This window comes from Lactuca serriola, chromosome 1, assembly GCF_051521515.1.
Source record: "Lactuca serriola cultivar US96UC23 chromosome 1, Lser_US96UC23_V15, whole genome shotgun sequence".
NCBI classification, from domain to species: domain Eukaryota; kingdom Viridiplantae; phylum Streptophyta; class Magnoliopsida; order Asterales; family Asteraceae; genus Lactuca; species Lactuca serriola.
In genome coordinates, this window is record NC_136408.1 from 60,246,998 (window position 1) to 60,258,454 (window position 11,457).

The 11,457-nt window shown below is 35.6% G+C and overlaps 1 protein-coding gene across 1 annotated transcript; it reads left to right on the forward strand.

The window, feature by feature from the left end:
• The first annotated feature begins 4,877 nt into the window (after positions 1 to 4,877).
• On the forward strand, positions 4,878 to 9,576 carry LOC145089496 (V-type proton ATPase subunit a1-like). Its single transcript, XM_079027929.1, has 14 exons — positions 4,878 to 5,239; positions 5,893 to 5,937; positions 6,050 to 6,280; positions 6,358 to 6,645; positions 6,741 to 6,878; positions 6,977 to 7,084; positions 7,199 to 7,306; positions 7,399 to 7,547; positions 7,633 to 7,786; positions 7,866 to 8,026; positions 8,135 to 8,609; positions 8,684 to 8,883; positions 8,958 to 9,017; positions 9,156 to 9,576. The coding sequence occupies exons 1-14, from the start codon at positions 5,099 to 5,101 to the stop codon at positions 9,361 to 9,363; spliced, it is 2,466 nt and encodes an 821-aa protein (XP_078884055.1). The 5' UTR covers positions 4,878 to 5,098; the 3' UTR covers positions 9,364 to 9,576.
• Positions 9,577 to 11,457: the final 1,881 nt, after the last annotated feature.

Below are 11,457 nucleotides of genomic sequence, written 5' to 3' on the forward strand. Positions count from 1 at the left end.
AAATCATTAGTTGATGCTTCCTTGTTCATCTACAACCATCATAAGATCACCTGCTACTTCCTAGTCTATGTTGATGACATTGTCCTTACTGAAGTGATTCCAAGTTTCTCACTCACTTTATCACAACCTTGAGCAACAAATTTTCACTAAAAGATCTTCGCATGCTTCATCACTTCCTTGGTGTGGAAGTCATTCCCACTCTTTCCAATCTTTTCCTATCTCAACATTGGCACATACAAGACTTTTTAAACTAGTTTCACATTGAGGATGCCAAAGATGTCTCCACCCCTCTCAGTAGCTTAGATCCCTTATTTTTCATTGACTCCACACCAACCGTTGATGCTAGTCCATATCGTAAAGTTGTTGGGTCTCTTCAATATTTGGCTTTCACACAACCTGATATCTCCTTTACCAGAAACAAATTATCCAAATTCATGAACACTCCTTGCCAATCTTATTGGCAAGCTATCAAGCGTATCGTCCGATATCTAAAAGGTACCATCTATTATGGTTTGTTTCTCAATCGCAACTCTCTTCTCACTCTCTCAACATTCTCGAATTCCAATTGGGGTGGCATTCATGATGCAAGTCGGTCTGCTACGATTTACATTCTATAGTTGGGGTCGGATATAGTCTCTTGGAACAATGTAGAAAACAATTTCTCACTCATCCACCCAAAGGTGAATACAATGCATTAGCCAATGCGTCAACATAACTTATTTGGTTAAAGAATCTACTACATGAACTTGGAATAGCTGTCAAAACTACTCCAACTTTATTTTGTGACAATACAGGGGGTACTTATGTTTCTGCCAATTCAATCTATCATTCTGTAACGCCCAGTTCCTGGTACGTATTTGTTTTGATTAAAGGTTCTTTTTGGAAGAGCTACTCGGCGAGTTGTAGCCCTAACTCGCCGAGTAGATGTCGAGATGGGTGCGGGTTTTAAGTGATCTACTCGGCGAGTCCACGCCTGGACTCGGCGAGTAGGCTAATCAGGAGGAGACCCGAATCCTTAGGGTTTGCACCCTATTTAAATGTCCTTATAGCCCCATCTTAGCCTCTATCATCCTCAGAGCGTTCCTTGTCGAAACCCTAGCCTCCATTTGTAAGTTTGAGTGATTTGTTGCCTTGTGAAGGATTTTTGGGGCACATTGGAGCTTAGAAGGAGAAAATAAGAGTTTGAAGAGTGCAAGAGAGGGAGTAGATCCGAAATCTACTTTGGGAGAAGCTTCCATTCAGGTAGTAAAGTCTCTACCTTGATCTTTAGTTCATTAGATCCCATTTTGTCCCAATTTGGCGGTTTTCAAGCCCTAAAACACCAAACTCCATGTGTTGTGCTTAATAATCCGAAAGGACTTCAGATCTAGACTTTATGGACATGTTAGAAGCATAAAGTTGCTGTGGTTGAAGTGATTGAGGACCCCCATGGAGTGCATGACCTCTTAAAGAGCTTGAAATTGCATTTTGAGCTTATAGGGCCATGCATGCACGTTAAGTTTGCAACTTTACGTGTTAAGCATGCCCTAGGATCATAGATATGTGGTTTTGAAGAGTTGCATGTCTCAGATTTGGCTCATATGGGAAATGGGTCAAGGGACTCGGCGAGTCCCAAGGTGGAACTCGGCGAGTTCTATGAAGATGGTCCTAAACTCGACGAGTTGGATGAACAACTCGGCGAGTCCTATGAAGATTGAATGGAGCTCGCCGAGTTGTTCTTCAAACTCGACGAGTCATATGAATTTTCACAGAACAAGAGGGGTTTAAGTGTTGAAGGTTCAACCCTTCGTACCTGCACGCGGAATTAACCGTGTAACGTAGTCCCAAAACCCCAAACCCTCGTATGGGGTGTTCTGGTGTGGATTGGAAGTGAGTAGGGGATCCGCTCGAGGAACTCGGCGAGTCGGGACTCAAGTCGGCCCCATAGTCCCGAATGGTGAGTCAAGGGTGACTCAGTGAGTGGGGAGAGGGACTTGGCGAGTAGGACCAGATTAGTAAGGGGAGGACTCGGCGAGTTGCTCGCGGACTCGGCGAGTCCAGTCAACTGGAAGTTGACTTTGACTTGGATTTCGACTTGGTCAAGGGTAAAAGGGTCATTTTACCCTAAGCACATCTAGCAGTGTTTGATTGATCGTTTTGTGGGAATTATAGCCGGAGGACGTCCAGAGTAGCAACAACAACAACAGTAGACAGTCAGTTCCCGATCAGATCAACAACTACTTTGAGGTGAGTTACCTTCCAGTAGCGGTGGGTCTAAGGCCACAATGCCGGCCCACCAGTAGGAGACGTATGATAGATGATTGTCTCTGTGATATCATCTAGGTTTGCTACTACCTTATATGTTAAATGCTAGCATGATATGTTATATGTGACAGTAGTAGAGTTCGGTTGTTAGGACCGAAGGGTAGTCAGACACCCCAGATACGTCTGACAGTATGTGATGTTATGTTTATATGCTAGCATGATCTGTTATATGAGTTAGAGGTAGTAGGAGGGGAGCAGTCCCCGAGTTCGGTTGTTAGGACCGAAGGATAGTTCAGACACCCCAGATATGTCTGATAATATGTTATGTTATGATATTTGATAGTAGTAGTAGTAGGGGGTGAAATAGTCCCCGAGGTTCGGTCGTTAGGACCGAAGGGTAGTCATCACCCCAGAACGGTTTGACATGGGTAGTCAGCACCCCAGAATGGCTTGACACGGGTAGACGGCACCCCAGAATGGCCGCACGGGTAGTCGGCACCCCAGAATGGCCGTACCGGGTAGTCAGGCACCCCAGAATAGCCTGACAGTATGTATGTTATGTGTTTGTACGGTATGTGGTATGAAGGGGGAACTCACTAAGCTTTTTTGCTTACGTCTTTCAGTTGTTGTTTCAGGTACCTCTTCAGCTAGGGGAAAGGAGCCGGCACGGTAGCGGCATATCACACACGCTCTTGTTTTCCGCACTATGGATTTCTGGGATGTACTCTGAATTATTACTATGATATTACCGGTTTTCAGACATGGATTATTGTTATGAATGTTTTGTAATGATGTTTCTACGTATTAATCTAAATAAAAAATGAAATTTTTAACCGGTATTTTTGGGATGTTACACATTCACACATGAAATATGTTACCCTTGACTATCATTTTGTTTGTGAACAAGTTTCAGGTGGTTTTTTTGAGTGTCCTTCACATTAATTCTCATGATCAACTTGCTGATATGCTCACCAAACCTCTGTCTTGAGCTCCTTTCCTGCGAAATAGATCCAAGATTGGTGTATCTGACGGATCCTCCATCTTGCAGGGGCGTATTAAGGAAAATAGATCATCTAGATCCATTGGGTCAACATAACTGGATTATAGTCGTATTGTAAATACACAGTCAAAGTATTGCTGCATATGTAGAATAGTTTGTTAGAGTTTCAGTTATCTCTCTTGTAAATGTGATATCATCTAATTGTGTAATTAGCCATTTAAAGGCACATATTCCAATCATATATTTATAACCCTTATAGGGTGTTGGGTCAAGTAAGCTCCAAAATAGTTTGTTAGAGTTTCTGTTATCTCTCTTGTCAATGTAGAATAGCTGGTTAGAGTTTTTATTATCTCTCTAGTAAATGTGATATCATCTAACTGTATAATTAGCCTATTTAAAGGTACGCATTTTACTGAATACAATTAAGCATTCCAATCATATATCCGTAACCGTTATAGGGTGTTGGATCAAGTAAGCTCCAAATTATTAAAATAAGCTTTATCTCATAGCCTTTTCATTTACTTGCTGATTACAAGCTTTGATATAGAGTTTTTTTTTTTCTTTTTTTTTTTCATAATTTTAGTTGTATTTTATTCCATTATCTCATTAATTACAAATTAAAAAGTGTTGGAAGAGTCATAAATAAGCTTTATGAAAAAACTTCATTTATAATGGAGACATTAAACTTTAAAGTTTTTGGTTTGTTGAGTTGTTATGTATGTACTAATAGGAAAAAGGTAGGTCCTACGACCTATCTAAAATTTCAATTTCATTTATAATATATATACCTCAAAAATTAGGAACTATCTTATAAAAATAGGACATACATTAAGTGTGTTTTTCAAAAAAAAGTCTTAAAAAATCATTTAAAAAAAAAGTTACAAGGCACAATTGCGCTGTTAAGTATATAAGGTTAAATATGATATATAGTTTTTCCAGTTATATTTCATTTGGTTTTTAAAAAAATTTTAATCGGCGGTACTTGATCGGTTTTATCAATTATATTTTATTAAATCGTACACAACCTATTTTGGTTGATCTCCTTTGATTGTTATGTATAATTGATTCAACCATTTTCGAGAAACAAGGGGGATTGAGTTTGTAAGTTTTTTTTGAACCGACAAACTAACTTACTCCCAAATACCACCTATGTCTTTTAATGAGATTTGAACCCACGACCTCTTATTTGAAAGTGTCACTCTTAACCGCTAGGCCAAAGTATTGAGTTTTTAAGTTAGCATTTACTTTTAAAGCGGTGGTTTTTGGTTATTTATAGAAGAAAAGTATGATAAAGGGTACAACAAAAGAAGTAGGATAAAGCTCAAACCAAAAGACATATGGGCCATATGGTTGTAGGTATGCTCCTTTCTTGGGCTAACGTAAATCCGACCCGTAAAGGTGAGAAAGAAAAAAAAAAGGTGTCTTAATAGACAAATGCTCATTTCTTAAACGTAACCTATTAAGACATGTTATATGTATTGTTTTTTAAAAAAAAAAAATGCTGTTATATGTCTGTATAGATTAAGTCATGCCTCCATTTTATTAAGTAGAACAGAACTATGATTCTAATTGTTCAATATTTGATAATCACATGAGAAAATCTCAACTATTAAACCAATTCGACACCGACATCACGAATATGTACATGATCATAATTCATAGAGGATTAGGGGTTTACCTTTACCCCCAAAATAAGAAAACAGACAAATTACAGTGAATTGTAGCGCGGATTTCCGTATGGAACATAGAATATGAATTGATGGTGTCTAGATCTCAAATATAACCCTCAATATCAAAATTTTAGCATTCATTCAATCCGTAGGTAGCGTAAGAGTAGCAGCAGGAACAATAATTATGGAGCTGTTAAAGAATTTGCCTCAAATGGATATGATGCGGTCGGAGAAGATGACATCGGTTCAGTTGATCATCCCCGTTGAGTCTGCTCACCGCGCCATCTCTTATCTCGGCGAACTCGGCCTTTTACAGTTCCGTGACGTATGTTCCTGAATCCGAATTTCTCTTTACATTTGCATATGTATTACTCCTCAATACCACATTTTACTCTACGGACTTGATTTTACTTATTATTATTATTTTTTCCAGCAGTGATTGGTTAGGATCTTAGTGTTGTTTAAGAACGACTTGGAATTTTGCTATCTATTCACCTTTTAAGTAGGGTGTGTGCCATATGATTTACTTAGAATTTTGTATCCAATAGCAAAATCCATGCTATGTTTTAGGTTATGGTGGTTTGGTAACCTAATCTCCTTAGTAATTACTTCAGGCATAGACTAATAAAATGTTTGAGATTATAAATGTGATATAAACTTATAAAGGTGTAGAGTCATTAAGACAAGTGATGTTAATTTCACTAATAGCGAATGAAGATGAATGAGGGCACCAACTGTGCCAAGTGCCAACCTTCTTTTGAAGTTGATCCTCTCTTTTCACAATCAAATGTTAAGAGTTCGGATGTGGAGTCTGCATGTGTTGCTGCTTAAGTTCTTGGCATTACAAGACAATTCCAAATAACAAGTTGCTCTTATCTATTGGTTTTCATATTTCAATTTAAATATTGATTTAGGTTATAGATCTTTGTTACATCAGGCAGATTTTACTAATCTCTTGATTCTGATTTTTCTTGGCAGTTGAATGCTGATAAAAGCCCCTTTCAGAGAATATTTGTAAATCAGGTAAAGCTTATATTTATCAGTAGTTGATATCACTTGTTGATTGTTGATTGTTGAATGCATTGCACAAAGTAACCTTAAATCCTTAATTACCAAATTGTGCTACAATTATCAGGTAAAAAGATGTGCTGAGATGTCAAGAAAGCTTCGTTTCTTCAAAGATCAGATACACAAGGCCGGTTTATCATCTTCATCTCTTCCCACAATACAACCAGATATTGATCTTGAAAGATTAGAGATACAACTAGCTAATTATGAACATGAGCTTCTTGAGATGAATGCCAACAGTGACCAACTACAACAAACATATAATGAGCTTCTAGAGTTCAAGATGGTGCTACAGAAGGTATATATAACCAAAACCTTTAACTTCTTAAAGTAATCAAATTTGTAAATCTTATTAACTTATTATTCTTTCTTCAGGCAGGAGGCTTTCTAGTTTCAAGCAAGAGTCATGAGGTTATTATGGAAGAGAGAGAATTAGATGAGAACGTGTTCTCCCATGACTATCAAGATTCAGTCTCCTTACTTGATCAAGAAATGCAATCAGGATCATCAAATCCATCAGGTCTTAGATTTATCAGTGGCATTATCATAAAATCCAAAATGTTATTATTTGAGAGAACACTGTTTCGTGCCACAAGAGGAAATATGTTTTTCAATCAGGCAGATGCAGATGAACCAATCCTGGATCCTGTATCAACTGAAATGGTTTGCTCTCTCTCTCTCTCTCTCTCTCTCTCTCTCTCTCTCTCACACACACACACACACACACAGTCATTCACTTTTCAATGATTCTTTTGAAGGTGGAGAAGACTATATTTGTAGTGTACTTCTCAGGGGAGCATTCAAGAACAAAAATTCTGAAAATCTGTGAAGCATTTGATGCAAACTGCTATCCTGTTCCAGAAGACCTAACAAAACAGAGACAAATAACTGAAGAGGTGTTCTGTTTATTGTTTATTCTTTAATTCACACTCCATATGTCCCAAAATCATGCAAACATAAATCATATAATATTACTTTTTATTTGTTTCTGCAGATTTTGTCACGATTATTGGATTTAGAAACCACTTTAGATGCTGGGATTCGTCATCGTAATGCTGCTTTACATTCTATTGGATTACACTTGTTGACATGGATGACCATGGTAAGGTGTGCATTTTCTTCATTTCTTGTATTGTTAACAATAAAACTTAAATTTTTTTTCATATACAAGACTTGAATTTTCTTTAATATTTTAAGGATTTAATAATCTTGGTAGGTTAAAAGAGAGAAAGCTGTTTTCGACACATTGAATATGTTGGATTTTGATGTAACAAAAAAGTGTCTAGTTGGAGAAGGATGGTGTCCAATATTTGCTAAGTCCCAGGTATTTTTCTTTTATTTTTCAGGAAAACGTTATTATTATTATTATAGTTATTTTTTTAAAGGTTTTGATGGAAGTTATTTATTTATTTAAAGATTCAGGAGGCATTGCAACGTGCAACATATGATAGCAACTCACAAGTTGGCATAATATTTCATGTAATGGAAGCTGTGGAATCACCTCCAACATATATCAGAACTAACCGATTTACACACGCATATCAAGAGATTATTGATGCATATGGGTAAAAACCTAAATCTCATTCTCACATCTTAAAAATACTTTTTGATTTAACTATATTAGTAACAAATTGTTTTTACTTTTTACAGGGTTGCTAAATATCAGGAAGCAAATCCAACAGTTTTTACTGTAATTACTTTCCCATTTCTTTTTGCTGTCATGTTTGGTGATTGGGGTCATGGAATTTGCTTACTTTTTGGAGCTTTATTTCTCATAACTCATGAAAAAAAACTTACTTCTCAGGTATCTCTTCAATCTGCTAAGATTTTTTTTTTGTCATTTACTTGGTATTTTTTATAATCCAGATTTTTATATGTGGCAGAAACTTGGGAGTTTCATGGAGATGTTATTTGGTGGGCGTTATGTGCTCCTTTTAATGTCCATATTTTCAATTTACTGTGGTTTAATATACAATGAATTCTTCTCTGTTCCTTTTCACATATTTGGGGCATCTGCATATAAATGTCGTGACACCTCATGCAGGTATTTAATTTAAAATTTAAATTCATCTTTTCTCTTTCTTTTTCCTTTCATTGTGTTCATAATATAAGCTCAATATCTTATTTATGATATCTGTATGTTAAACAACAGTGATGCATATACAACTGGTTTAATAAAATATGGTGACACATATCCATTTGGTGTGGATCCTAGCTGGCGTGGAAGTCGATCAGAGTTACCTTTTTTAAACTCTCTGAAAATGAAAATGTCTATTTTATTCGGTGTTACACAAATGAATCTTGGAATCTTATTAAGCTATTTCAATTCAGTTTTCTTCAACAATTCATTAGACATCAGGTATCAGTTTATACCACAGATGATCTTCTTAAACAGCCTCTTTGGGTACCTTTCTCTTCTCATTATCATAAAGTGGTGCATTGGATCAAAAGCAGACCTTTATCATGTCATGATTTACATGTTTTTAAGTCCCTTTGATGATCTTGGTGAGAATGAGTTGTTTTGGGGACAAAAGCTGCTTCAGATCATGTTATTGGTGTCTGCCATTGTTGCAGTTCCATGGATGCTCTTCCCCAAACCTTTCATCTTACAGAAACTTCATTTTAAGGTACTCGATTTCTACTATATGTTTATTTTTTTTTTTCTCTTTGTTTTTACATTTTTAAATTTTGTACATTTTAGAGATTTCATGGGCGTTCATACAACATTCTAGAAGCTTCCGAGACAGATATGGAAGATCATGAACCGGATTCAGCAAGAAGACATCATGTTGAAGAGTTTAATTTCAGTGAGGTTTTTGTATATCAAATGATACACTCCATTGAATTTGTACTTGGTTCAGTTTCCAACACAGCTTCATACCTTCGGTTATGGGCTTTAAGGTACAAAACATTATATTCATTCTTGTCAATTACAAAATTTACAATCTTACCCTCATTCTTTCTCGTTGTTACAGTTTGGCCCACTCAGAATTGTCCACTGTATTCTATGAGAAAATTCTCCTCCTTGCTTGGGGGTAATCTTTTCCGACTATATTTCTTTTTGAGTAAATTACATTTTTGGTCCCTGAGTATAGCTGGACTAAAATTGCAAAAAATGGCTATACTCAGGGACCAAAAATGTAAATTTCTCAAAATCTGAGTAATTTTTGTAGGTATGATAATGTGATTATACGAATGGTGGGGATAGTGGTTTTTGCATTTGCGACTGGATTCATACTACTGATGATGGAAACCCTAAGTGCTTTTCTTCATGCATTGAGGCTTCATTGGGTGGAATTCCAAAACAAATTCTATTCCGGAGATGGTTTTAAGTTCAAACCGTTTTCGTTTGCCGGAATAGCCGATGCCGACGATCGGTAGAATCACTTCACTTTTTGGGTGAAGACGGAATCCAAATTTTGGGTAGGTTATAGATAGATGTGCAGCTCAGTGAGTGTTAACATATATAAGAATATAGAGAGGTGTTAGATGCAAATATTCAGATAACTTTATAGGTGATGAAAGGATTTTGCAGGAAAATGTTGGGGATTCAGAAGTTTTTGGGTAATAAAATTTAAGGTGATTACATATTTACAGTTGGCTTCTTTAGGTGTAAAGTAAAAGTTGTATCTTAATTCTTATGATTTTGGTGCAACTTTTTAAATCATTTTATGAAACTTCTGCGATTTGTGATTGTGTTCTCATATCTCTGTATAGATTTATATCGTTTATGTATTAAATATAATAGTTATTGACATAATGCTTATTAGTGATGCATCAATAATGATAATGATGATGTCTGCCTGTGGAATCAATTATTGTTGCGTATGTTAAAAAAAAGTTATTTGTGGGGTATGTTAATAAAACTGAATACAAAATAAACATGATTGAGCAGTTTGTTACCGAACACATACATAAAAATAGTTATTTGTGGGGTATTTTATTGAAACTGAATACAAAATAAACATGATTGAGCAGGTAATTACCGAACAAATACATAAATAAGAAGGTAAAGATTAATACACAAATAAGAAGGCAAAGATTGAGTGAAGCACACGAATACTACAAAAGAAGTTAGTGCATATACTACTCCACCACCCTCATTATAAGGCTACATACCATCTGAGTTCATGACTTCTTTAGATATAACCTCATACTATTTCCCCACATCCTTCTTATGCATCCTTTCCTCCTCGTACCATTGACCAACCACATCCACCCTCCACATCACATTCATCGGTTGCCTCAATGTACATGTTTTTTTCCCACAGTTTGTTGATAGCCAACACTACACCCAATAGATTTTTGTTTGTCGTATTTGGTACCATATCCAAAAAGTTATACCATATGATTGTAGATTTTTCTCTCATGCCCCTTCTTAATCAGCCAACATTCAAAACCATACAACAAAACTTGTCTTATAACCACGTTAGGAATCTTCTATTTAGTTTCAACAAGATCTTCTCATCACCTAAAACTCATGTACTCTCCACTTAAGCTATCCCTCCCTACTATAGTGGATAATGCCATCCACAACACCCATTCCTTATGGACCATAGACCCTATCATATAGGAAATTTGAAATAATCTTTTTAAAAGGTTTTTAATTAATTAAAAAACAATTCAGACAAGGTCCTAAACATTATAGTCTTTAACAATTAAAAATTTTAAAATGTCAAAGTATACAAAAATATAACAAAGCAAAGTCGAACCAAAAGGGGGAGACCTAGGCGACTGCTTAAGGGAAAATCACAAAAATATAGGCCAAACTCCAAAAGATGCAGAGAAGGAGAGGAATATGTGATCGCCACATTAGGAGAATGTGATCAACATAGCAGGAGAATGAGACAATCATCGAGGAAAATCAAGAAATGAATATTTTGAAAGACACCGAGGCAAATCAGAAAAAGAATATCTTCGAGTTCTACCTATTAGTTCTTAAAACCATGCACCGACAGGTTATTGTTTCAATTACAATCATGTAGATTATTTTCAAAAACATCTTTAATTTTGCCAAGAAGTGTCGATTTTTTCCTAAATTTCAGTTTTATATGATTTGTTGTCACAAAATCCAAATACTAGTAGAACTAATTGAGTTCATAATGTCTTTTGGTGAATTGGTGCTTGCAAATTTTCTAACATAATCTAGGATGATGGGGTAAATAGTGTTTCATCTCCAACCCTACTCCATTTTTTTTACCTCATTTTTAACCCCAAAAAGTATATTCCAAGTATATTCTATTATTTCAACTTAGATAGATTGTCAAACACACCCCTCTATTAATTTAGTTTTAACAAATAAAAATAAATTTTATATTTTTTATTAATTAATACAATTTATTATATTTCATAATATTATAAATATTAAACATTATATTTAAATTAAATCTAATAAATAAAATAAACTACAAATGTATAAATATATAAAATTAGGGACTAAACCCGAAAACTGAAACTTCATCCCCATATTTGGAG